The 27,630-nt window shown below is 43.2% G+C and overlaps 2 protein-coding genes across 2 annotated transcripts; one reads left to right on the forward strand and one right to left on the reverse strand.

Annotated features, from left to right (window-relative positions):
- Nucleotides 1-945: 945 nt before the first annotated feature.
- On the reverse strand, nucleotides 946-21,943 carry LOC118694168 (merlin-like). The gene is made up of 19 exons (XM_036395146.1): nucleotides 21,857-21,943; nucleotides 18,848-19,068; nucleotides 17,546-17,663; nucleotides 15,826-15,951; nucleotides 15,344-15,466; nucleotides 12,867-12,950; nucleotides 12,407-12,475; nucleotides 11,903-11,985; nucleotides 11,161-11,236; nucleotides 10,615-10,752; nucleotides 8,890-8,964; nucleotides 8,437-8,550; nucleotides 6,936-7,058; nucleotides 6,237-6,454; nucleotides 5,318-5,420; nucleotides 4,559-4,686; nucleotides 3,879-4,029; nucleotides 2,985-3,194; nucleotides 946-2,024 (listed from the first exon to the last, which is right to left on the reverse strand). The coding sequence occupies exons 2-19, from the start codon at nucleotides 18,853-18,855 to the stop codon at nucleotides 1,989-1,991; spliced, it is 1,983 nt and encodes a 660-aa protein (XP_036251039.1). The 5' UTR covers nucleotides 18,856-19,068; nucleotides 21,857-21,943; the 3' UTR covers nucleotides 946-1,988.
- A 1,802-nt stretch (nucleotides 21,944-23,745) lies between these two features.
- Nucleotides 23,746-26,873, forward strand: MRPS17 (mitochondrial ribosomal protein S17). The gene is made up of 3 exons (XM_036395317.2): nucleotides 23,746-23,839; nucleotides 25,014-25,160; nucleotides 26,138-26,873. Exons 2-3 carry the CDS (start codon nucleotides 25,038-25,040, stop codon nucleotides 26,426-26,428), a joined length of 414 nt encoding a protein of 137 aa, XP_036251210.1. The 5' UTR covers nucleotides 23,746-23,839; nucleotides 25,014-25,037; the 3' UTR covers nucleotides 26,429-26,873.
- The last annotated feature ends 757 nt before the right edge of the window (nucleotides 26,874-27,630 follow it).

Below are 27,630 nucleotides of genomic sequence, written 5' to 3' on the forward strand. Positions count from 1 at the left end.
CTCTTTCTCCATCTGAAAGGCTCACAGGAGATCCCAGCTCCTCTTTCTCCATCCAAAAGGTTCACAGGAGATTCCAGGTCCTCTTTCTCCATCTAAAAGGCTCACAGGAGACCCCAGCTCCTCCTGGCCCACCTCAGAGCCCAAACACCCATCCCAGCCTGCAGGAAGGTGGTGCTGCACAGGAGCAAGGCCCAGCAAGGGCACAGCAGGCTGAGAACAGCATGTAAAGGCAGGGTTTGTATTTGAGCTGGCAGGAGTGTGACCTTGCCCTTTTCTTCACTGGGATTTACAGGACTAAGTCCAAAGAAATAAATCAAAGGTGCACATGGAGCAGGTCTCTTCCTCTGGGCCCTGCTCCACAGGGCAGCTGAGGCCCAAGAGCAGAAGGAAGAAGCAGCACGTGTGGAGAATGAGGGCACAGGCTGCCTTGGCTGTGGGAAGGCACATGCCAGAAGAAAGAGGGAACAGGAAAAGAAGAACCAGGGGAATCCCAGTATTTCACCTCAACCTCAAATCCGAGAATGCCACATTCAAAAATGCTGCAGCATTTCCTGGCTGATACAGGAGATGGTTCACTGTCCCAAATCCTGGCCCATGCCCCCTCCCCAGCCTTGGGACCATGACAGCATCTGCCTCATCATTCTGGCATTTCTGACAGCTTCACACACCAGGTTTCTGCAGACAGCTCAGGAATTGTGTGCACCAGCCAATATTCTGCAAACATCTCGTGCCAGATTGGGCTGGCAGAGAATGGACACAGCCCAAGCCACCCAGGCAAGGCAGGGCAGCCCCGCAGAGCTCTCCTGTCCCCTCCACAGGCAGTGGCCATCCCCCTGTGTGCTCAGCCTGCTGCAGATGTGTACAGAGCAGATTTGGGTGTTTGTTCTCCAAAGCTGCCTTGTTAATGCTGGAGGAATATTGACACAATGCTCCCTTCGAAGCAAGTGGAAATTGAAGCTCATTGTTGAACCTGGTTTTTTTCTTTAATCTCAGCTTTTAGAACAAGACATTTAACGACATTACTTTTCATTTTTATGTCACATGTCACAAGTTCAGCTGGGCTCCTGCTTTAGCTACAGCTGAATGTTGTCTGCTTCCCCAGAAGTCCCCAGAGTGAAGATTTATGGAGAAGCAGACACTTAAACACACACAAAACCAGAAAATGCAAGTGGGTTTTACTAATGAGGCAGGCACTTTGCTGCATGCACTTCTCCCCACCAGAAACAAGTCCCACTTTAGCAGACACCAACAGCATCTTTTGTCTTTGTCTAATTTGGGAGCTGTGCTGCACAGAAGTGGGAAGGCAGTTAATGTATGCAAAGTTTGCTCAAGCAGAAAATGCTTGATCTGGTCAGGGACTGGAAGAACAGAAGCTTTGCATTCCAAACAAAGGATTCCCCCAGGAATGGGAGGTACTTGAAGATGTCCACTTCTGCATCTGGAATTAAAAGCTGAGATTTCTCACAGAGAAATGCAAATCAATTAAGTGAACCAAGAAATGTTTGGGGAGGAGAAGGAAAATACTTGGCAGGCAAACACTAAAACATCAAGTAGCTCTGTGGGAGTCATGTCCCAGGGACTGGACCAAAACCATAATTAGTCTGTTGTGGAGATAAACACCAAGCTTGTGTTCTGTTTTCTCATCCCAAACACCTCCTGGGCACTTGCTGCCTCACATCCTTCCTCCAGCAGCAGAGCTCTAAGTGTGTGAAACACCTGGGGGAGGAAGAGTTTTAGCCAAGTGTGAAGTGTTCCTTCCAAAGTGCACAGGCAATAAACAACATTTCCTCTGGCTTTGCACTGCTCCCAGCCACACTGGGGGCACTTGTGGCATTCCCAGCTGCTGGCCCCTGCCTGGGAGCTGGATGGCAGCTCTGGATCCACAGTGCCTTGTCTCTCACACCTGGCAGCAGCCAGAGCTGCCCAAGTGTCCCCACAGAGGTAAAAAGGACACCAGTCCCACCAGGCTGGCAAGGAAATGAGGGGCTTCAAATGTAGATCACATCTGAGTCATGCTGCTGAACCTGCAGGCAAATCAAAGAGGGAGAATTAGTGCTGGCTGAAAGTAGCTCCCTTTGCTCTAGGTCTTCCTCTCCTCCAACTCTGGAGCCTTTTGCAAGATGCTCTGCAATAGCTTTTTCTTCCTTCTTTAAACAAATTTGCCTCACCCCTGAGTTTAGTCTTAAAAGCTGTTTTTGTTGCCTCAGAAGGAGCTGCTCCCTCAGCTGCTGCTGCACTCAGCTGTGTCCTTTAGCTCTAAACACACCAACCCTGAAGGAGGTATTGAATGTTATATTCAGGAGCTTTTAATTGATCCTAAACCCCTCCAGTTTTGTTCAGCTGAACCACAACAAATCCATCAAGGCTTTCTCCATTCCCAGCACCTTGCCCAATTAGCATTGCCCACAGACAGCTGATTTCCTCCCCACTGCTCCAGACCACATTTCCTTCCAGCTCTTCCTCATTCTCCAGCCCAGTGACATTTCAAAGCAGGTTGTTTTCTCCTGCCACCCAGCTCATTGCTCTTCAGGCCTCTTTGACAGGGAGCACATGGAAGAGAACTGAGCTGTTGGGAGCCTGGGGATTTATTGGTCTCTTCCTCCCTGCTTTTTAAAAGCAGGAGACAGGCACAGTATGTTTTAAGCTCTCTATACCTGGGAGCACATTTCTCATTTCCAAGTCTGGCTGGTACAAATAAAATTTAACACAGATCCTCCTACTGTGTACAGACATCTCTGCTTCATTTACCAAGGCTTACAGCTTTGCACTCCAGCTTAGATCAGAAGTGAGAAAAAACAGGCAGCCTCGAGTTATAAACATTCCCAAATGATGTGCCAGCACCAGGGGCTCCAAAATACTGCAAAATCCTTGTCAGCTCTGAGGCTGGGACAGAGCAGGACAAACCAGGTCCCTACAGGCAGCCACCCTCTCTGAACTCTCAACTTTTAGGCAACATTTCGGAATTTATTTATGAATCTGATTACCTTGATAATCTGTTTTCTGGTTCCTGTGCCCACACTGTTGGCAGCCAGGGAATTGGCTTGGGAAGATGACTTTTCCACTGGCACCATGTGCTGAATTTTGTTGGTGCAGGGCCAGCTGCTTGCAGTGTTTAACAAGTAAGCAGGGAAAGGTCTTTGCAGATTTACATCCACTGCATCTCCAGTTTCGAAGGTTTCCATCCATGATGGGGCCTTTAAAAGAACAGAGCACATGGAAATTTAATGCCCTCTCTATATCAACACTCATCAAGCCAAAAAGAACATCAGATGAGTAGTCAGAAAATAAAGACCATCTTTCCTCATCATTTTTCAAGCCTCCCTTCTGTCTCTAAAAAACCATTGACTCAGAGCCATTTTTGCTACATGAGGAAAAACCTGCAGACAAAGCCAGCCCTATTCCTGCCCTGCTGCAGGAAGAAGCCAAAGAGTTTATTTAAATAACAAGCAACTTATGACAAAAATTTGGGTCTAGTTCCTCATTGCCCTCAAAAAAAAAAAGAAACACACCAAGGCTTTTATGACTTTCAGCAACCACAAAGCACATTAATGAGAATGTGAAGCAAACTGTAAGAAACCACATTTAAATGTGTTAGTCACAACAATTTCATTTGCTCCAAGACCTTAAACCCTGACTGTGATTTCATAATCATAAAATGAGATGATTATTTTTTGCTGATGGTCCTGGTATTCAGTGCAGGAAAAAAGGCCTTAAGATTTTGACATGAATTTTCCTCTAAAAATGCTCATGCTTCTAATATTTTATCATCAAGGGTAGTGAAGGCTTGGACTGGAATAGAGCAGCTCCCTCTGGCACACCCACACTGTTCCATTTTGGGGTTCATGCTGGAGAAAGGGGCAGGGATTTGGGGTTCTTACACTTCCTAAGGAGCGATCCAAGGAGCCCAGGACTTCATTCCAGTGACTGTAAAGCCCAGCCTGTTTTTCCTCCAGCTTCAGAGCACGAATTTCAGATTTCAGTTCTTTCAGCCGATCTTCAAATTTCCTGCTGTTTTCTAAGTAGTCCAGCCTGAGTCCACACATTGGAGGCAAAAGGTTTAGGGTGGCACAATTTAACTCAAGAACAGGTGTTTGTGGAAGGAGGAGTGCTGGTTTTTGTTTTCTTTTATGTTTTATAAGTAAAATGAACTCTGGCAATGCCAGCCTGGCTCCCCTGACCCGGTGACAAGTTCATTTCTTTTCTTTTTGCTTCCTAACTTTGCACCAAGCATTTCCTTCCAGCTTTAGGGATGGCTGATGGATCAGCCCCCAGCAATTCCACACTTTAGCACTAGAGGGAAACTTCTGTCCTCTCACATGCTGTTAGTTCAGCAAGGTGCTTTGTCCCTCCCCAAGACAGAAGGTTCTGGATTTATCATAGCTTGATGCCACCAAAACCCCTTCCCCTGTGTGAAAAGCCAGTGTGACACAGACATTACCCACATCAGCTCAGTAAAAGGCTGCCAGCCACATGCACATCCCAAATTAGTTAAAAATTAACTGATTCCCAAAGATTTCATTGCCTTTCTCATCCATTTGCACCACAGGCATGCTGATACCTCTCTCTCTCTATCTCAAAGGAGAGTCTCTTGAGGTCAATGTCCTTCAAATCCAGCTTGATGGATCCTTTGTCAAAGTTGGCATCTCTGCTGTCACCTGGGGAGTACTGGGGGTACTTGGCCATGTGCTGGAAGAGGCAACACAAGCACTGTCAGTCAGATCTGGTGGACTTGGGATTTCTCTCCTCTGTTCTGCAAGAGTGCCATGTTGAGCTATTTTCTGAGACACACAGATGCTCCTGCAGCCCTTCCCTTGCACCCAGCTGGAGTCCACAACCCACAAATCCAAGAGCAGAGATTTATCCTGGCTGCAGTGCTCCTATTACAGCAGAGAATGAAAACCCAGCCTCAGCAGGGCTGGGGCAGAACAGGGAGTTGGGGCACAGACCTTCAGCAGTGCCTTCTTGCTGGGGACAACTTCACCTGCTTTGCCTAAAGACAGATGGACGTGCCAGGATGACACAGCTGGCTCAGCACAACCACGTCCACAAAAACTGCCTGGCTGCAATGGCACCATGAGTTAGACATGAAGGCAAGGCAGCAGAGGCTAAGTGCATCACCAGTTCTGGTTTTAACTCTTGCCTTGCCTTTCTTACCACCCTGAACAAACCCAGCTTCCACACTCTGCTTTTTCCACACCAGTTTGTCCCCCAGCTGGAGGCAGCCATGCCACTATTCAGCTTGATGGGGGCTAGAAAAATGCCATCAACACCTGACTATCTCTGAGGATGAAGTGGTGCCCTGTGGAGCAGAACTTACAGGATAATTAAGCCTGGTTATGTCTAAGAGCTTCTGCTTGGCTTTGCGTTCGGCCTCGCGGGCTTCGTGCAGGTCTTGCTTCAGGTGCTCTGCTTCCTTGGCTCTGCAAGAGAAACATCCTGAGGGCAATGGCTGATGGTTTCCAACCAACACAGGGATTTCAGGGCTCACTACCTTCCAGAGAAGTCCATTACTGTGTTATCTTTACACCAAGGCACTCGTGGGAGGATGCTCCTGACTGGGCACAGCAGCACAGAGACACTGCTGCACAGAGTGGCTGAATTTTCCTACTCCTAATTTCCATGGGCTCAGTTACAACCTGCTGATACAGACTCTCTCCAGGCCATCAGATCCTCCCTGAGGTGGGGAGAGGTTGCTCTTTATTTTGGCAAGTTTCCTGAAACAAGGAGCAGGATTTCTTAATAACAGGGTTAAAAATCCTCTGTCAACACTGGCCTGCTCTGCATGCTCAGGGAACATGCAAACACTCAGAGTTGTTTATATTCCACATGAGTTTACCTGGCTTTACACTTCTTAAAGATCTGAAAGGGAAACAAGAGACCATTCACTTGGTACTAATGAATGAAAACAGCCTCATATCTCACAGGGTACAAAGAGTAAATTTAGATAGGTAGCCAGTCCTCATTTGATAACACTAAACAGAAGACATTTCAGCACTCTGGATCTTTCTTGCTAAACATTCTCTTTCTTGCCAAACAAGCTTTGCATCTGATCCTCTGTAAACTTGACCTGCAATACAACAACAGCATCCAGGTGGAACAAACAAGGCACAAGGAGGCTTAGTCTCTCTGAAGTGGCACTTCAGCAATAATTCCCCCTTCCAGGGCTGGGCTCTGGGGAAAGCAGCCCTCCCTGCAGCCCAGCTGGGATCACAGAGAGCCGGGGAAGCAAACCCCACCTCCGGTCTGACTCCTTCACCAGCTTCACGGCGATCAGCTCCGCCTCCCGCATCTTCTGCTCCATCAGCCGCTTCTCCTCCTTGCTTTTCAGAGCTGTGATCTCCAGCCTCTGGCGTTCCTGCTCGGCCTCTGCAGCATTCTGGGCCAGCAGCTTGGCCTCTTCCTCTGCAATCTGGGCTTTCTCAGCCAGCAGCTCTGCTGCTTCCTGGGATCGGAGCTGAGGAGAAAGAATTTTCCTTAGTTCCTTGTCTAGAACCTCCAAAATCACCCCTGCAGGCAGAAGACATAATTTACCAAGTGATAAAATATTATTTCTTAAATAACAACCAGATAATTTAAGGGTCTAATGCTCCTCTCCTCTGCTCCAGAATTTCCTGTGTTTCACCTCTACAAAGCAAGGAGAAAAATCTTAGAGCAGGACAAAGCTGAAGCCAGCCCCTTCAACTGCCTCTCTCTCCCAGTTTGAGCTCCAAAATTGTTTCTTTTCCCCTCCTCTTAGGCTGAAGAGAGCACTGTGAGCCAAACACAGGGAGGGAATGGCTCACAGATTATGGCAGATCAGGGTTTTCCCAGGGATTCCTGCATGCCCTTTCCACCAGTGATCAGAAACTCCCCAGCCTTGTCTGAGCTCCAATTCCTGTGTCAAAAAAAATCCTGCTTCCAAACCAAGAAAGCCCATCAAGCACAAGAATATTCACCAGGGCCTCATTGGCCTGCCTGGCTTCATCTTCCAGCTGGAAAAGGCGCCTCTCCAGCTCTTCTTTGGCTCTCTCAGCTTCTTCTCTGAGCTGCTTCTCCCTGGCCAGCCTCTGGTTCTCCATCTGGAAGCAGGATGAGCAATAGTTGGTGGGATGTTGTGTTTTCAGGGACCCCCAAGGAAAGGAGGAATGATGAATCTGACTCCATGTTCTCAGAAGGCTAATTTATTGTTTTATGATAATATATTATATTAAAGAATACTAAACTAAACTATACTAAAGAATACAGAAAGGATCTTTATAGAAGGTTAATAAGATACTAATGAAAAACTTGTGATTCCTTCCAGAGTCCAGACACAGCTTGACAGTGATTGGTGATTAAGTTAAAACAATTCACATGAAACCAATGAAACAACCACCTGTTGGTAAAATTGTTATTATTATTATTATTATTATTATTATTATTATTATTATTATTATTATTATTATTATTATTATTATTATTATTTTATACTATATTATATTAAAGAATACTAAGCTAAAATATACTAAAGAATAGAGAAAGGATACAGACAGAAGGCTAAAAGATATTAATGAAAAATTTGTGACTCTTTCCAGAGTCCCAACACAGCTTGACAGTGATTGGTGATTAAGTTAAAACAATTCACATGAAACCAATGAAACAACCACCTGTTGGTAAACAATTTATTATCTATTATTTTTATTATTATTAATTATATTATTTATTATTATATTTATTCGTTTTATATCATTATTTATTATTAATTGTATTATTTATACTATATTATAATTTATGATTATTATTAATTTATTATTTTATTATACTATATTATATTAAAGAATACTAAACTAAACTATAAAGAATAGAAAAAGGATACTGACTCCTTCCAGAGTCCTGACACAGCTTGATTGTGATTGGTCATTAAGTTAAAATAATTGACATGAAACTAATGAAACAACCACTTGTTGGATAAACAATCTCCAAACATATTCCAAAGCAGCAAAACACAGGAGAAGCAAATGAGATAATTATTGTTTCCCTTTTTCTCTGAAGCTTCTCAGCTTCCCAGGAGAAAATCCTGGTGAAGGGATTTTTCAGAAAATGTGAGAAATCCCAGTGAGAGTGGGATTGCAGCAGAACCTCACCTGGGCCTGAGTGAAATGCATCAAATGGAGAAGGGGCTGCTCTCCAGCTCACCAGAGATGCTGAAGCTGCCTGAACTTTGCAGCACTAAACTCCTCAGGCAGGCACTCCTGGTTATTTCAGGCTGCTGGGAGAGCCCTTGGATTGATCTGGTTTGTGCCCCAAATCTTTGGGATCACCCCTCTCCACACAAACACCTCTGACCTCCTCAGATGCCAGAGCTGTTCCCACGTTCAATCCTGCTGCACTTCCTCACCTCCCACACACACGCTGATGGAATCCAGAGCTGCAGTGATAATCACTGTCTTCAACAACAGAGAAGCAGGAAAATTCTACCTTTTTTCTAGCTTTTTCTTCCCTGGCTTGTGCTTTCATTTGCTGGATCTCTATGGAGTCCACTTTTCTCCTCCTCATAAATAGGTCATGGTTTCCAATGCACAACTGGAAAATCTGGATGGGAAAGGCAAAGCAAATGGGGGTTTGATGGATTTGTGCCCCTGCCAGAGGGACAAAAGGCCCACTCTGGCCTCACAGGACAATTCTGACTTCAGCACAAGTGCTGGCAGCTCCAAGAAAAATCAGCAGCCAGGGCAGGCTCACAGCCAGGCACACAACAGCTCAGGTAAATTTGTAACAGGATGGAGATTCCTCCTGTCCTTCATCTCCCTCTGATCCCATTTTCCTGAATTACACAGGCTGAGATCCCAAGATCACAATTTTGTTTCCAAACAATATTTCTCAGTCAGTATCACCAGGCTCAGCTTTAAAGCAGCAAAACAGTTCACTCACCAGTTTGTTCACTTTGAGCTGAGAGGAGAAGAACTTGAAAACTTCTGCTTTTTTGTCAAGGGGTTTAATAGTTAACTACAAAATGGAAAAAAAAAAAAGAAAGGAAGCACAGTGAGGAGGAAAGCAAGTTGGAACTATTAAAACCAATGTATTAAAACCAATGCAGACTTGAGCTCATCTCCACTTCTCTCTGGGAAGGCAGTGATTTATGCCACAAATAGGGGCAGAGTGATGTAAAACTGATTCTGTCCATAGAATCAAGCTGTGTTGGAGGCTAAACCCCCAGGCCCAGCTCAGTGCCAGTGTGGATGGGGATTTTCCTGAAGCCACCTGTGCACTGTGCCCAGAGCTCTGGAACAAGCCCTGGCTATCAGGAGAACAGCAGCCATCCCTAGAAGCAGGCATGGCCTTAAAGCCAGGGAAATGCCAAACACCTCTCAGAGCAGCAACAATTGAAGGGATAAACAAATGTGTCAAGGGCCTAAGGGCTTGTTCTTCAGAGCAGCAGGTCAAAGTCCTGGAGACTTCCTCACTTTCTCAGTCCCAAGCTGTTCCCAGAGGCCAGGCAGGGTTTTCCTGCTGCCAGCTCAGTGCTTCCCTCCATTCCTTGTGCTCTGTCTGGCTGCAGAACAAAATATGTCCCTTTTTTTTTATTTTTTTTAGGGCCCTGTATTCTGTTCCTCACAAGTTCCCCGACATTTAATTCCTCTAACTCATTTGCAAGGTAATTCCTGTATAATTCCAGGGCATCTGAGTCACCAGGATCATGTCCTGGAGCTCCTCTCACCCTCTAGGTAATGACTGGCAGCCTTTTGAGGAGCAAGGCTGTGATGTATCACTGAATAAAGTGAACCTTAAACACAAAATTTCCCCCCAAAAGGGAGTTAAAGCAGTTTATTCACACATCTCAGGGGCAGTTTGATGATATCAGAGACCAAAACCGTTTTGGAGGCAGCAAACCTGCAGTCCCCTTGTGATTTAATGGATATGAATCTAAAATCTCATCTCAATTTTACATCTCAGTTTCTGTGGGCTGTTTTCCAAAAGCCCCACAGAAAACAGAACAGGCTGTGCTGTCCTTTGGCTGACAAATTCCAGGTATTCCAGTAGCACTGTAGTTTCCCTGGGTTTGTTTTTTCTGATTATACCCTTCCACACAGCCAATGATTTGGACTGAGAATAAATTTTCCCCACTCCTTCCCTTTCTAGAAGCAAAAGCTGGGCTTCACAGTGAAACTGCAGTGCTGGGGAGTGCAATCATGTCCCAGCAAACTGGCAGAAGTGAGGCAGAAAACCATTAATACCTCCCTGCATGTCTCCTCTTGCCACTGGGCTCCAAGGCCCAGCTGCAAGGACTTCTGTGTGTGCAAACAGCATTTAGGTTTTTATGGATCATGGGATTCCTGCTGGGATAACTGAGGAAGGCAGGCACGGTGGCATTCATAATATCTGTCTTTTTCAGAGATCAACACATTTGTTTTGCAAAGGCCAAGCAGCAGGGAAGGAGCCAGAACAGAGTCAGATCTCAGAGCAGCCTCAGGGAACTGAGGTTTAGAGCTCATCTGCAAGGCAGGGCTGTTATTTTTAGTTTTGTAACAAAGCTCCCCAGGATTTTCCCCTTCTCCCCCAAAATTATTTCAACAGAGGAAGCTTTCAGCCTGTTCCAAGAATCCCAGTCCACACCCCTGCCCATGGAAAAAGAATAATACATCAAAGCCATCATACCTCTTTCTCACTACAGGAAATGTTTCTGATAGAGCTCCACTCAAAGGATTTATTGGGGGAGAACCTGTTATTAATGCTGTAGATATGAATACCTTTGGCATCAACTCCAAGCAGGAGATCTGTGTGGTTTTTATTTTGCTAAAAAACAAGAGAGATGAGTAAATGGCATTTTTGGTGACATTAAACAACCACAGACAAGAAGCACCTCTTTTAATATATTGACATTTGCTTGAATTTAGGCAATTGGTATTTATATAAAATATTATGAGTGCTGTCACTGGTAATAATAAACTCAGTCCTCTAGGCTGCTTATAGCAGCTCAAACTATTTCTCCTTCCTATTCCACACCTGGAGTTACTCAAAACTTTTGTCAGGTTGTAAAATATTAATCTTAACTGTTTTATTCACCTGCTTATTTAGCAGGCAAGAAAACCAAGTTAGAAAAAACCAGAAGTCAGGAGTCCCAGTTCCAAACTCCCTGGAGGACTTGAAAAGGACAGCACCATTATCTGCAGCAAGTCAAAACTGCTAAAATAAGGCACTTACAGCAATTGGGAAATAATTGACACCATACATTTCCAAGTCTTGGGCAATTTTCAGATAGTTCATCTCAGCTTCATCCCTGGAGAATAAAGCCATGATTATGAAATGCCTTTCCAGCCTTTCTCTCCTGGCTGACTCTCCATTTCCCACTTAGAAAAGAACAGGCAATCTGACCCTTTGTACAAACTTAGTTTTGCCATCTTGCTCTCAGTAATAGGAAAAAAAAAAGATAATAAAAACATCATCTGGACAGAATAAAGAATAAAATAAAGAATAATAAAGAATAACAGATGCATCCATTTCAAAAGATGACTCATGGATAGTGTAATCTTCATTAAAATTCATTAAAAGTCTTATCCTTGTGTTAGTTTTGCCACTCCATGTCTTGGAAAACCATCCTTCCATTGTTTTCCATGAATATATTTCTTTCAGGAAATAGAGTTCATTGAGAAATGAGTATTGGACAGAGCTTTTGTCCAAGGCCAAAGAAGAGTGAGAATCTCTCTACCCACTTTTCTTCTCCCTTCAAAGTAAATCAGTAAATCTTGAGGAACAGTCAATAAAAACAATGCTAAGAAGCCTCCAGAACAGAAAGAAACAGAACCCAAATATTAGAAAAAGCTGCCTCTGGGTGCCAACAGTTCTTATTTATTGCTTAATTGGATTTCCAGACAGGCTGAATTACACTGAGAACAACAAATCCCATAAATAAAGAAATTTTCCAAGAAATGCAAAGGTTTCCCACCTGGCAATGCCCCTGTGCTCAGCATACCAGGCAGTGATCTTCTCTTCCCACATCTCTGCTGTCAGCTGGTACTGCCTGAGCACCTGCAGGACAAGGAGGGAGGTTGGATCCCCGGGAAAATCCAAATTCAAGTTCTGCCTCTCCCAAGCAAAGTGAATGCAGAGGTGCAGCTCACAGCCTGGGCATTTTGCAGAGTTTTTTAATTAGTTTAACATTAATTAATGGTTTAAATGTTTGTAAATTAATCCCCAGCAATAGCTGCGCTGCAAAAAGGAGACTGAAAAGTTTTGCACTGCAAAAAGGAGATTCAAATATTTTCCACTGCAAAAAGGAGGTTCAAATATTTTGCATTGCAAAAAGGAGATTCAAACATTTTCCACTGCAAAAAGGAGATTCAAATATTTTGCACTGCAAAAGAGGAGACTCAAAGATTTTTGCACTGCAAAAAAGGAGGTTCAAAAAAGGAGATTCAAATATTTGGTTTTGTACAAAATTAAGACTCACCCTTTTGGGCAACAGCTCATCATGGGCTAAAAAACCTGGCTCATGGAAATTTGGGTCGTAGTCACCATACTGTCCCAAAAAAGAAAAGTTATTTCAGTTAGAGGCAGAATGCTGAGGGAGTTGTTCCTTGAATAGTTTGAAGTGAAAGCTTAATGCAGATTTTATTTTGGTTCCACTGCACACATCCCCTCAGTCTGAGCAGTCCATGGAAGATCCTTCCAGAAAGATTACACTAAAATGTTAGGACCAAATACATCCCTTAAATTGCAGAAGCATAGGAAAAAATCCTTGTAGTGGCATTTAATGTTGGTTTTTTTTTTTTCTAGCTGTGCTTGTACCTCCCAGGATGACCAACTTTACCAGCAAATTTTACCCCTGCTGTGTTTTACACACCATCATGTAGATGTGTTGGTTAAACCAGAAACAAGTCAATTAAAAAGGAGATTTTCTATGCACAAACCTTGGCCTGAACAGCATAAGAAGCAAGTAAAACTGTAGCTTCAGGTGAGCAATAGATTTCCTCATCCAGGATCTGCTTCTTAACCTAAACCAACAGGAAAAAGGGGGAAGTTCAAAAAGCTCAAAGTCAGGACTTAAGTCAGGCTTGAAATGAAAGCAGACATGCCCAGACTAGAACTTGGCACCAAATATCACTTTTAGCAGTTAATAACAGCAACAAGAAATTGGCATTCAGGAACACAGGAAGCCTTTAGTTAGCATTGCATTTAATGAGACCAAAAATGCCAGTCAGCTCTCTCCACACACTTCCATAAGGAGTCCTATAAAAGAAAATCCTATAAAACATCAATTTTATTGTCTGCGCTTCATTTCTTTTAACAATCCTTCTTTTTTTCTTTTTCCTGCCTTTGGAAAAGTCAGCTTTGCATCACATCAGCCTTCAGATTTTAGGTTGGGAGGGAGCTCTGGAGGTCAGGTCCAAGCAGAGCAGACCCAGGGCTGTGCAGCTGCCATATAAAAACCATAATAAATGTTCTGCAGCTTTCCAGAATGAGAGAATGAAGGAGATTCTCAAAAGAGAAGCTGAATAACAAAGCACTTCATTTATTCATTTCCAATGGTCTAAGCACAATCAGACAATGCTAAAGAGTCTTTCAACATTCTTTTCATTTTAATAACCTGTGGTGCTACCAAGAGCAGAGGTGTTATAGTTTGTAAGGTGGTGTTTGATTTTAAATCGGTTGTGCAATTTCTGTTTGAAAACCCAAAGAGGGAAGGGGAAATTAATCTTCCCAAATCCTCCTCTCAGGTGTATTCAGCTTAGGAACAAGCACAAGGCAACAAAATTTTGCATAGCTCACAGTCTTAAACATTTCCAAATAGAAAAATGACTTGAGCTAGCACAAGTTCTGTTCACAAACACACCTCTGGAGGTGCTGGGAACTGAAATGAGCCACCAAGAAAGTTTTTGCTCTTAAATTTAGTCCCTGGTGAGCACAATCTGTGAAGCTGAGTTACAGTGCAGGGAACATTCTTTCTAAGCTGTTAAAATGGAAAGAATGAAAAGATTTTTCTTCCAATTTGGGAAGCTCCAGCTTTCATTCTCCAGAGTGCAAATCACGCTCCAGAATTTAGAACAATGTGGATAAATCCCCCATAAGTGTCTGGTTTGTTTTGTTTGTTTGTTTGTTTCTGATCAGTTTTTACAAGGACTTTTTGCTGAACTTCATGAAGAAGCAATAAATTACCTCATCTTTAAGCAGACAATATTTAGCTTTAGTCATTGACATTTATTCAGGCATTTCTGCCACATTAATTTGCAAAGGTCTGAAGAGTCAGGAGAGCTGAAATCTTCAGGCATCCAGATGTCTGAACATGTTTTTCCTATTAGCATCCAGGTGTGAGCTGAAGTTCTTAAAGTCAGGAAACTTTGCAAGTTCCAATTTGTTTCAGCCTTGTTTTCCTACTTTGGAATGAGAAGAATTTGCTAATTGCATATCTGCTAGTTAAGGCAGGTTCAAGCAGAAAAGAAAGAAAAAAAAGTGGAAAAATCAGGATTAAAAGAGTTCTGCTGTCCTCACTCCTTTCCAAAATTAGCTGAAGAAATAAATTGCCAAGTGCTTGAAGGTTCTGGATGAGGTTCTGGTGGGTTTATGAGCCCTCAGAGCTGCAGCATTTCTCCAATATTTCATTAGCACATCCTCCTCAAGGAACAAGGGAATTTACTGGGTTTATTTCCAGCTGCAGACTGAATTTATCCCAGTTACCTGCACAGACTCATCCTGCTGGAATAAAGCAACACTCCAGGGGCTGAAACTTCCAGAGGGACTCCAGAGCAACTCAGGAGAGAGGCTGGATGTCCCAGACATGGGAAGTGACCATCCCAAACTCAGCTTTTTCCTGCTTGATCCATCTTTATTTTTGATAAAGCTCCAAGAATTTGCTCCTTCATCTGCTTTTTGATGGAGCTCAAATGGTGTTTGCTGCTCTGCTCCTCTCAAACCTTGCCATGAGAACAAACCTGGATTTCAGAATGCCTATCAAATCCCATGATCTTTTATCCCTACAATCCAAAATGAAGTTTTAAGGAGTCCTTGTTTTCTAGAGGTTTTGCTCTCCAGCACAAAATTTCTCTAAAAGCCTCACAGTTCTTCCAGCAGTTCCAGCTTTGCATGGAATTTTAATTTTTTTAACACATATTAAGGAGCAAAACAAGCCTGGAATATCCAGATTTGGAATTATCCCCCAAACTGCTGAGTGTTGTCACAAAAACGTGCAGAAGATGAAGCATTCAGCTTACCTGGACACAAACCCACAGCAGGCAGGAGAAATGTCTGTATTTCATAAAAATAATGCCTACAAAGTTCTTGATACAGCTGAAGCAAGCAAAATTATCCTGAGCTGCCAACAAGATCAAAGACAATGCAAAAGGACTGGGGGAAATACAGAAGGAATTCATGGTTCAAAACTTTTCCTGACCTGAAGGAAGAATAAATGCTGGGTAATTTCCTGTAAGAGTTCCTCTTCTACCTTCTCTGGGTAGAATTTAGCCAAAAAATGAAAGCTAATGGGATCTTCTTTAGGGATTTCTTGATCTAAAACCTGTTTACAGATAAAATAAAATCAAATCAGCAGCAAAAAGGATACATGAGTGTCTCAAGATAATATTCCCAAGGAAAATCAGAAAGCAGCCAATAATCCACTTAAAGCCTCCCCATATTTGAGAGGGAAGGGGAATTCTGAGCTTTAATCTAACAGCAATCAGTGGTGATTAGTGTGGGATGCTGCAGGTCAAATGGGATAGAAGCAATCAGAGCAAATAATCCTATTTTCACCTTTAAAAAAAGCCACCATGTCAAATTCTCAGTTGTCATGGAACACATCCCTTTAGCTCTCCCGCTCCAGAAAGTCAATATTTATAGAAGTAAATAATTCATTGCCACCCATTTTGTCTCCTGTACCTTTTTGTCCATCTTTAACCAGGTGCACATTCCTTTAATTGTGTACTGCAAGCCAAAGAACCAGGTCTCCCTTAAACCAAGGGCTCGGCACACCAGGTCAAACAAATCCTTCCCCTTCCACTTCATCTGAGGGAGAGAAAAATCAAGACAAAACACGTGTATCCTAAATGAACTTGCTCCATTTGAGCCCTTTCTCCTATGAAATCTTATTTCATCTTTAGGTTTTTAATGAAATATTCTTGCTGCTGTGTTCCACCTCCTCTCCCTCTGCAGACACATCCAGAGAGCAGCTGGAGTCATTTCACCACCCAGCACTGGAGGGAATGAGGATTGTATTATTGATTCCCTGGGATGTGGCAAGTCTTTATTAATAATTTGTCCAAAATTTTCACTCAATGGTTTATACAAATTGGAGAGACTGAGAGAAAGCCAGGGGAAATCAAATCAGGACATGGGGTAGGAATGCTGAACAATGAGAACAGATCCACCTTTCAACACCCCTCAGGTATTTCAGTGGCACCAGGCCAAGCCTTTATCCTGCTCTGATTTAAATGAGTCTTCTTCAATATTTTCATTTCAATTTAGCAGCCACAGAGAGCAAACTTTGATTCAAGGTCCCAAATTCACACAAGTCTGATGCCTTGTTCCCTTCACCAAAGAGGCTGCTCATCTGTTCCACCACAGTTCAGAAAGATGATTTGAGCTAATTGCTAAAATTAAAAACTGAATGGCAAAAAAAAAAAAAAAAAAAAAAAGGGGGGGGAACTTTTAGGCAGTATTTGAGTGGAAAGCTGGAAATTATCCCAGCAAAAGAGCAGTGTCTGGGGAGAAAGGAGAGGTAGCAAAGGAAGGAACACACTATTTGTTAACAAGGACTCTGATCTCTAAATCAGATTTTCCAAATCCCTTATTTTCACAATTCTGCCTGCAAGTACTGCAGAGCAGTAAGTCATGCAAGATTAATCGATCCTGTTTCTGAAGGACCTAATAAATTACATGAAATGGCTCACAGAGCAGTCAGGTCTCACTAAAACTGCCAGTCCCACTGCAACTGAATTTTCTAACTCCCCAAAACACCTGTGTGTCTTGTTCTGCTTTTGCTGGATTAGGAATTAATTAATCAGGGACAGCTCTGTCCCTTCAATAGTGAAGCCAAATTTATTTAGCAATTGATCATTTCTTTTTCCCCAGCCATGATTTCCCTAATTAATTTATCAGCCATAATTAATAGAACTGCCAGCTTTTTCATCAATCCTTTTTTCCCTTCTGCCCAGAGACCCAAACACCCGTTGCAGGTAAAGAACTGGAGTTTATAAATGGAAAATTGGAAGAGAATGTCCCAGCTCAACAAAAGAACCAGTTTATAAATTATTTTATCAACATCTTAGCACCAGCTCTGACCAAGCTGGAAGTGTCTTAAAGAGCTGTGTCAGTTCCAAAAAAAAAATAATAATAATTTTATGGAGAAGTAGGAACCCTTGCAAACAATTGGAATGAAGAAAGCAGGTTTAGTATTAATTCAGCTGTGTCAGTCAAATGGATTTCATGCAAACAGCTTTAAATTCTAAACAGAGTTAAGAGAACACACCTGAGATTAAATAATTCATCATTTATAAAAATAACACATCAGTTTTAAGACCATCACGAGCTGATAATCTGAATTTTTTCCAATTTCTTGCTAACACAAAGGGCACTCCCCAGCATTTGCTGACCCTCTCACCTCACAGCTGAACTCCATCTCAGCATCCACTGTTATAATTCTGACTTTAAAAGTCTTTGGTTGTTTCTTCTTCAGGCCTCTGATGGACATATTTTTCAGCTGATGAGGGCAGCCACACCTGAAATTCAACATTGAAGGATGGAAATTCAGCAGCATTTTCTTGGTTAGATTCCAAACTAGGATGAGTCCAAACATGCAGAATAAATTCACCGTTAGAGATGCATTTTTTGTGGCTAACAAGGATGTTGAAAGAAAAACCTTTTAAATTAGTTTGCTCCTTAAAGGAAGTTGCTCAGAAAAATGTTATTGCTGTCTTTTCTCAGATTTTGGCTATCATAAATAAAATTCTCTTTCTCTGCAGCATCTCCACTCAGTAGAACACCAGAAAATGCAGCTAAACTTTATTCTACCAAATCCAGCACAATCCTTTCCCATCAGTTATGGCTCCTTCAGCAACTAAACTATTGGATTTCTTTTAACATGAGGTTTAAACTCCCTGAAATTATACTAATACCAAGATTTTATGCAATGAAATTCAGCTGAATTTACCACATTCCCATGTGCTACTCACTCACAATAATAAAAGGTTTTTAGAACAAGAATTTTCCCAGTGATGTTCTCATGAAATTAATTTAATTTTGCAGAAACTGACAGAAAATTCCATCAGAAATCTTCTATTCTAAACGTAATCACCTCCATGACACCCAAAAAATTGAGGGGATGCTGCTTCCACAGGCACAAGAGTCTTGTGGAAACCCAATATTGAAAGCTGGAGTTAAATGATGGTGTGAATCTGCTCCAGGCAGTTCTCAGGCATTTCTTTCTGAGCACAGGAAATCAGCCTGTAAAGGTTTTTGCTTCTTTTTACTTTATAAAATTAACAGGTCAAACTTGTATAATGTAGTGAGAATCTGTGAACTGCACAGGGCAAGAGACTGAGGCAAGAGACTGGTTTCCTGCAATACAAAACTATTACAGTGTGGCAGAATTCCAACCTCCCCTTGAGGAATTCCAAAATAAAGCTCTAGTTGAAACTGAAAATTTCCATTTGCCTGCACCTTCCAGGATTTCATAAAATATTTTGCTCCTTTTTTTTTTTTCTGCTGAGCTCTAAATTGGCTTGCAAACGTATTGATTTTTCCACTTACTTTGTTTGTGCCACCCTCCCACAAATTTTGAGGGGTTAAATAGGAGGTGAAATAGATATGGAAGGTTGTTTTTTTTTTTGAGGTGAAACAGATATGGAAGTTTTTCTTTAGAGATTATAGGGAAGCAGAGGCAGGGAATAGATAAAATAGTTACCAAATCATAGGGATAGCAGAGGCAGAGCTGAGAACAAGGGAGGGAGACAACTCAGAGTGGGGAAGAGGAGCTCAGGAGGAAATTCATCTTCTGACACCACTGGGGAGTCCTCTCCTCCAGGTGGAGCTTCTGCTGAAGGCTTGTTCGGGTTTGGGTCACCACTTCTGGAGCTGGGAAGACAACTGGAGTCCAAGGGAGAGGTCCAAGGGCTAGAAAATCATCTGTGGGGAGATGAAAGCACAGGTTGGAACAGAGAAAGGATGAGTGGTGAGACGTGGTTATGAGCTGCTCTTCAGGACAAGGAATAATGGGATTAATGAAGTCACAGACTGAGGAGAATTCGAGGATATTATGGAAAAGCATTTCTCTTTCTGAACTTCCCCCCAAAACAATGTGCCAGCATTGTCCTGGAGACTGGAGGCACCTAAACCCTCAAAGGACACCCACAAAGCTGGTCCCTCCTGGCAGTGGCCACACCACCCAAAACCAGTGCAATTAAGAACAGCACACCTAGAGCCCAAATCCCACCACCGCCAGGGCACCTTTCCCCTCAGGGATTATATTGTAGAGTGAAAACCAGATCTTGCCACAGACTTTCCTCTATAATTTAGGCAGCTCAGCTGAGCAGAGCTCAGGTCTTCTCTACTTAGCACAGCAAAGAGTTTTCAATTAAGGAAAAATATTGAAAATCCCCAAAGTGACCACAGCAATGTTGACAGGGAGAGCATCATGTGAGGGCATCCAAACCAGCAGTAAATTACCAGAGACATCGTCTGATCTTTAATCTGCAAAATTAAATTTTAACCTGTTGCATTCCAAAGATCTTTTCCATCAGTTTTTCTTCAAAACTGTAAATTATTGTACCATACAGCAGTTATAGCCGGAGAACTACAGACTTCTACACAAAAATGGAAATAGTTTTATTAGTTTCTAGAAGAAACATCAATGGTTGAAAACTAAGGAGAAAAAAGCTTCATAATTCATTTTTAATATGTAACCTGAAACAGCCAGCTGGGTTAAACAGGAACTTGGAGTTAAGGCCAGTACAGAACATTCTCAGAGTTTCATATGGAAAATTCTGAACAGATAAAATTGAACAGCTGGAGAAAAATGTACTCATTTTCTCAAAATATGAGAAAAATACCAGAGCTTTTCATTTGGACTTTGAAGTTATTTCTTTTTTTCTTATATAACCAGGTTGAAACGACAATATAATTTGTTCAACATTTCCAATAGCATTTTTTTTTGTTCTTTCCAGAATTTTTATTCCATGGAAAAGTACATTCTGACTCACAGCAAAAAGACATTTTTGAATATCAAATTTTCCCCAGAAAAGTAAACTGCATTTTAATCAATAGCACTGGTAAAGAAATTGGAAAGGGTTTTCACACTGAATAGCTGAAATGAATGTCAGATCCTGACAACAGAAGCAAGAGCACTTAGCAGACGAGATTTTAGAAAAAGAACTTTTTCAAAATAAGAGAAATCTGGCTGAAAAAAGACAAGATAAAGAAAAAAAAAGGACAAGGATTTACAATTTTTTGCGTAAATGTAAAAGCAATTCCTTCTAACAACAGGGAATCAAGTGCTCCAAGGCTCCTGACACCCAGCTCCAGTGATTTATTCCTGCAGGTGCCACAGGGAATCCAGAAGGAGCAAAACGTGATGGATCAGAGCATGAATGCAAAACAGGGCAGGGTGATGAAAGACTCCTGCCCAGCCAGAACCTGGGAACAGAGAGTTCAGGAGCTGGGAACAAGCACAGGGAGATGAGTGATAAAAGCTCGGTGTGGTGAGGGGAGCAGCAAGGCAGAGATGGGGAATAAAACGCGAGGAACAAAAAAACAACAACCCAAGAAGACTCTGTTGGTGCCCAAGATGAAAGGAGGGACATCCAGCAGCTCTGGGTTTGAGTGTTCTCCCTCCCGGAGAATGAGAAAGCAGGAGCAAAGCGTGGGGAAGAGCAGGAAGAACTGGCCAGGTGGCTGTGTCCCAGCCGTGCTGCTGTGTCCCAGCACAGCCCTGAAGCTTTGATCCACGTGGGGAGGCACCCACAGAGCGCACAGCACCCGCTCACGGGCAGCCAGGGAGGGAAAAGTGAAACCAGCAGCGCCACACACACTCACCGAGCTCCAGAAATCCACCAGAACTCAGCACCTTGGAGGCAAATAGCTGCCCAAGAGTGAGGGTGCAGTTTACGCTCAGTGAATTTTGGGAGCAATTTACGCTCAGTGAATTTTGGGAGCAATTTATGCTCGAGGTGAATGGATGGGGTTTGTAGGGTTCTCCACGGGGTGTAAAAACTTCCCTTCGGGTGGCACCGGCTCTCAGTGACAGTCATGACCATCCATCACCCTCGGGGCAGCCACACTGGGGTGAAAAATCATCTGTTTCCACACACACACACACACAAAACCCAGCAGCACTTTTTAAGGTGAGAACTCAGGTGCAGACAGGCAAAGAATTAATGGCAATCGAGACCCCTCTTACACCTTCATAATGAATCAGCCTTGAAAGGATCAGCAGGGTCCTTACAGGAGCTGGAAACACAAAACCTTTGGGACAGCAGCGAGGATTGAAGAGACAAAGCTTGGGAATGACTTAAGAGCCACCACCAGAAGATGCTTGAAGCACCCCACTGCAAAATCGCATTAGCACAGCCAGCACTGCAGCTTGAAAGAGTGTCAGCGCTGAAATATTTACTGCAACTCCGAGGGGCGAATTCCCCTGACTCATTACGTTCCTCCCGGTTCCTGAATTTCCATACTCCAGCTCGGGAATGAATGCAAACGATGTGAACGCAGACAACACAGGCGAGAGAGCGTCGTGGGCTCCGTGCAGTTGTTGACTCACGCTCCTGCCTCTGCTCCCTGCCCGAGGAGCGATTTCAGCAAAGAATTCATTGTTTTAAAAAATGGGTCAGCAAGATAAAGGTTTTTTGGTTGTTTTTTTTTTACCCCTCACTCTTAAAAGAAGTTCTCTAAAGTCACCAGTTGGATCAAGACTTACCTCACGGATCCTTTTTTGAATGATGATAAGAAAGGGGGAAAAAAATCCCTTTTAATCCAAAAGCTCCGTATTTTCCCCGCAGACATCAATATGCATCCCTCACAAGTTTTGCCACTGAGAATAAAATCCAAGAACAACTTTTCTACTTGATCTCCTTCCCTTTGTTTCCATGAGCTGCAGCATGTTAGCGCCCTCTGAAAAATCAAAGGATTGCTTTCCCAGGTGATAGGAACTCTTTAACCATTTCCTGCCTGCACCACGGCTCCTCCCCACTCCCTGCTCTGTATTTTAAATAACCAGGCACTAAAATAAGAGAAAGCCGCGAGTTTTCGCTTGGATAGCTGTAAAAATTGATAATGAACTTGTGAATAATTCCTTGGATGGTATCTGATCAAATTATTTCAACAGCATCTCCTGTTCTGCCCATATCAGCCACCTTAACAAGAGAGACTGCCTGGAGTTGTGCTGTTAATTAAATATAATTCCCTACCTGGCCTCTTCCTGCCGTGAGAGATGATGGGACACCCACAGCAAAAAGAGAACAAGGCTCTAAACTGGGCAGCAGCCAAAATATCAGCAGAAAGGGGTAAGTGAGCACATTTAAATTAAAAAAGGGATGGTCTCAGCCTGAAGTCACAGGGAAAAAACAGGAGCATGTTACCTCAAAGTCCAATAATTTTGCCATTATTCAGTTTCTAAGTGGTTTGGGGTTTTTTTTGCTAACAGAAACTGAAGTATCCTCCAGGTTATGGATATATATCCAGGTTACAGATAGCAAGGACAGGCCAGCTCTTACGCCATATCTACTATAATTATTCTGGATTTATATGGAAAACCTTCAAGATCTGTCTCACGTCCATCAATTATCAGCAGGGGGGAGAGCACAGCACTTGCTGATGTGCAGAAACCTCAAAGAGGCTGCACTGAGAGTCAGCTCCATCCCCAAAATGTGAAGGATCCCTCAGCACCCACAGCCTGCATTTGTTTGGAAGAGGAGGATCAGGGAAGAACCTTATCCCTCCCCACAATTACCTGATGGGAGGTTGTGGTGAGGTAGGGTCATTTTTTTTCTACTGCAGTGAGAAGACGAGAAAAACAGCTTTAAACTGAGATGGAAGATTCAGATTAGATATTAGGAAAAAGGGTTTTCACTGTTTGGGTGGTCAGGGGTGGGAATAGGTTGCCACGGTGGGGTTACCATCCCTGGAAACGTCTGGATTGAGTGCTGGGTGATGTGGTTTGGGGTTATGGTGGCAGTGATGGATACACAGCTGGATTCAACAATCAAAGAATTGGAATATCCTGAGTTAGAAGAGACCCATCAGGAACATCAAGTCCGACTCCTGACAGTGCACAGAATGCTCCAGGAATCCCAGCACCTATCAGAGTTCCTGAGCTCTGTCAGGTTTGGTGTCATCACCACTGCACCAAGGAGCCTACTCCAATGCTCCTGAGTGAAAAAATAAATTCACCATGCTCGGTGTGAAAAAAATTAAAAAAAAAACTTTCCCTGATATCCAACACAAACCTCTGCTAACTCAGCTCCAGCCATTTCGTCAAATCCTGTCACATATGAGACAGAAGAGATCAGAACCTGCTCCACCTCTTCCCCTCATGAGAATATTGAGGACCACAATGGGGTGTGACCTCAGTTTCATCTTCTCAAAGGTGAACAAATGAAGCGACCTAAGCCACTCCCCTTAAGGCTTCCCCTCTACCACCATTAAAGGATCTTTAAAGCGCTCTTAGAGATCTTTTCTAACTTTAATCAATCTCTGCACAGAAGCAACACACACCCGCATCCCCTTCACCGCTTCTGAGGGGGCGGCCACCGCCTGCGCCTTTAAATACCCCTGGTAAGCCCCGCCCCTAGGCCCCGCCCCAGGCCCCGCCCCTTCCCGCCGCGCGGCGCTTCCGTGCTCGGCGCCGCCCGTTCCGGGCCCGTCTCTTTAAGGCCCCCGAGGCGCGGCGGCGGTAGCGGCGGTGAGAGGGGACGGGGCTGCCCGGGGCTCGGGCTCGCTTGTGCGGGTTCTTCCCCCGTGCCGTGGCTGCGCTCTGGGTGCTGCATGACCCGCCCGGCTGAGCCCCGCTGCCTGCGCGGCCCTGCTGGCACGGAGGCGCCGGGGCAGGGCCTGGTGCGGAGCGCTGGGGGGGTGCTCAGGGCTCCGTCTCTTAAATTCTTCTTTTCTCCTGCCTGCCGGTGCTCCGTGGGTGTTGCCCGCGCTGCACACGCCTGGCTGCCCGGGGTGTTTAGCCGTGGGGTGCAGGAGGGCCCCCCACGCTGATTCCTTGCAGCCCCCGAGTGTTTGCTGAAGTGTTTCATCCTCTGGCTGTGTCCCTAAACTCTGCCTTTGATGTGTTAGGACATCAAAGCCTGTGTCTTACAAATTGGGGGGCATGGAGAGTTCACAGGTGTGGGTTGTGCTTAGCCAATCTGAGTGGGAGAGAAAATGGCCATTAATCTCCATTAGTTTTAATATTGATTTAAGGCTTCTGTTGGCTTTTCCCCTGATTCTTGCGAGAGTGGTACAGAAACCTCTCCCTAATTAAACCAAATAAGGGAATGGAATAGAATTTACTTGCAGGAAAGAACTGAAAAGCAAATACGTGTAGTATGGATCAGACAGCTCTTTGATGTGTCATTTATTGCTTGAGAAGCTCATTACCTTCCTTAGGTTCCATCAGCTGTGCTGATAATGAGAGGCACAGAAGCAAATGACTTTGAACAAAAGCTGTAGGCTGCTCCCTTGTTTGGGTGCACTCGTTCTGATGAACAGGTTTCCAGCCAAAACAGCTGCTGGAGTGTGTGTAATTCATTATTAAATGAATAATTTCCACAGCTACACTTTTCTCTGTTGTGTTTGTGACAATTGGAATGATTCATTTTTGTGGGGTAAGGTCTCCTCCTCGTGCTGTTCTGTCCAGTTTTGCTGCTGTCCTGAAGGAAGTTTCACTGATAAAAAGGACACAGTGACATCCCTTCTGTATTGTCAAAAAGGCTGAGCTAGTGCAATAAATGGAGATTTTTAACTGTTCTTCCAACAAAATGACCTAATGAAGCTGTTAGTCTAAAATAAGGGAATTTTTGGTATTCATCAGAAAAACATTTATGTTTTTTACTTTGTCACAATAACACATCTGCTTTTCTTGCTGCCAGGCACTGCATGACCATAACTGAACAATGTCTGTCCCACGTGGAGCTGTCCATGCAAAATGGATAGTGGGGAAGGTAATTGGGACCAAAATGCAGAAAACTGCAAAAGTGAGAGTGACAAGGCTTGTGCTGGATCCCTACTTGCTAAAGGTAACACCAGTGAACAACCTCTCCTGCCTGGTGGGTTTTGTATTTTCTGCAGAAATGTTCTGCTGATTCAACTCTTAAAAGTTTTGATGACTCTTTACTAATCAAACTCTTTAATCTGGCTGTGGGGATGACTGCAGAGGATGAAAAGCACTGAGTGGTGAGGACTTACAAATCACCTGCTAAATGTATTTCTTTGAAGTGCCTTGTTAATGCACTTCATTTGATCTTTTTGGGAAGGTAAGCTTTTGTTGTTTCACACTTTAGATTTAATTTTTCATGTCGATGTGGAGCATGCTTTGGAGACTTGACAGTTTTTTAGTCACTTGTAGGATAAATTTTCTAGCTGTTTTTTTCTGTATGTGTAATTGTAACATTACTGTGATCTTGGATATAGCCCTTATGGATGCTCTTCAAACAAGAAGGTTAAAAATTGTACTTTCTCCATTTTAAATAGGAAAACAGTGGTACATGGAGGTCACCAAAAGGTTAAGGATAGAGTCAGGATTGGAAAATGGGTCTTGTGGAACCCATTTCAATATTCTATTCAGTCAAAGAACCTTTATTTATTTCTTAACCTAATTTATTTCTTAAAGGATTCTGAATTCTGCTTTTCTAATAAGAAAAAAAAAGTCTTTTTATGTTAAAAAAATTATTTCAGCAAGAAAACTCTCACATAAAAACCATCAAAATACAGATTTCAGAGCCTTTTCTTCCCCATCTCCTTTCCTCCAGGCTCAGTTGGCAACACTATCCTGGCAAGAGCTTGGGAAGGGCAGTGCTGTGCTGTCTGTGGAGAACCTGTAGAGTGCACAGTTGCATTTCTCTTCATGATCCAAACTGAATCTCACTTGAAAACATACATAAGACTTTAGTGAAATTCATTTATTTGATATTAGCTACATATTTACCCATCACATAACTTTGAAATATAATACCGAGGTTTTCTTTTTTTTTTCTTTTTTTTGTTCCTTTTACAGTTCTTTAACAAAAGAAAAACCTATTTTGCCCATGACCCACTGCAGCAGTGTGTTGTTGGAGACATTGTTCTTCTGAAAGCTCTGCCTGAGAGAAGGAGCAAACACGTGAAACACGAACTGGCTGAAATTGTGTTCAAGGTTGGCAATGTCATAGATCCCATCACAGGAAAGCCCTGTGCAGGAACCAGATTCCTGGAAAACCTGTCAGATTCAGAAAATCTCACCGAGGCAGATACCACCTATCTAAGTGAGAAACTTCAGGAACTTAAAGTTTGTTCAACAGACAAATAGTGGGGGGAAATCTTTTAAGCAGAGGGCTTCCAGCTTTTGTGTCTCTCTGTCAGGGATGTTTGAGGCCCTGCTGTGATGTGTTAAATGTTTCAGTGAAAATTGTAGTCAAAATAAATAGTAAATGTAGTTGCTTATGCAAAGAGATGCTGCAGATTGATGGGCACCTGGAGCTTTGAATGGAAATCCAGAGAAAAATGCAAGTTCAGTGTTCACACTCTGTTTTGTTGCCTGTAGTTTTGCCCCAGTGACAGTTCCCAAAGGCAGCTGCCCTCCTGGAATGACCTCTCTGTGTTAAGACAAGACTTCAGCTGTGTGATGTTTCATTTTGGTGGGAGGGTCGTTGTATTCTTTGATTGTTCTGTATTTCAGGCAGTCTTTTGTGGTTTGTAGGGTTACTGGAGATGATGCTATTAAAGCTTTTGAAAGGAAGTGTAGAATTTTAAAACCAGCTGCATGCTTGTGTCCTTATTTCCTCTTACAGTGCCTTCTGACTTCCAGACTCTTGACAAAAACACAGCCCCTTTGCCTTTATAGTGGCAGAGAGGTGAGAATCAAAGCTTTGGGCAGCTGAGTGTGGGTGGCTCTGTCCCTGTCCAAAGGCAGAATTTCATTCTGGGAGAGCTGGATCTCTTTGAGCTGATGAGAATACAAAGCCTAAAAGTGATTAGATTTATTCTCATCAGAAAAGCTAATTAAAATAACACATTTTGGGGAGCTAGAGGGGCTGCTTTGCTGCTTGCTTTAGTGTGGAGCTGAAGGCCAGAGCAGTTGGTGATGAAAGATGACTTTATCCTGGTACAGCTCAGGGGATCTCGTGTCCTCTCCTCCAGGACATGCAGCAAGCTGAGAGCCTGCAGCTGTTGCAGCAGCCTCAAGTTCTGACTTTGGATCTAAAAGGGCATCTGCCTTAAAATTTGTAGGTGTGGGAGGGGATAGTGGCATATGAGAGCTGTGAGAAATCCTTTCCAAAGTGTTTGTTGGTCTTTAGGAAGCAAAACAAGGTCTATCAGACCTAAAATCTTCTCCTCTGACCCAAAATATCTTATTTTAAGCAACTGAGTAGCTTCCAGTTGTGTTTTCTGCTGTTGTCACATTATTAAAGATCATTTGCCCTCGATCTTCCTGCACAAAATCAGTTCTGGCTGCCTAAAAAGCCTGACTGAACTCAGCAAATTATTTGGGACAGAGGAATGAGAAACTTA

This window comes from Molothrus ater, chromosome 21 (genome assembly GCF_012460135.2).
Source record: "Molothrus ater isolate BHLD 08-10-18 breed brown headed cowbird chromosome 21, BPBGC_Mater_1.1, whole genome shotgun sequence".
Taxonomy (NCBI): Eukaryota; Metazoa; Chordata; class Aves; order Passeriformes; family Icteridae; genus Molothrus; species Molothrus ater.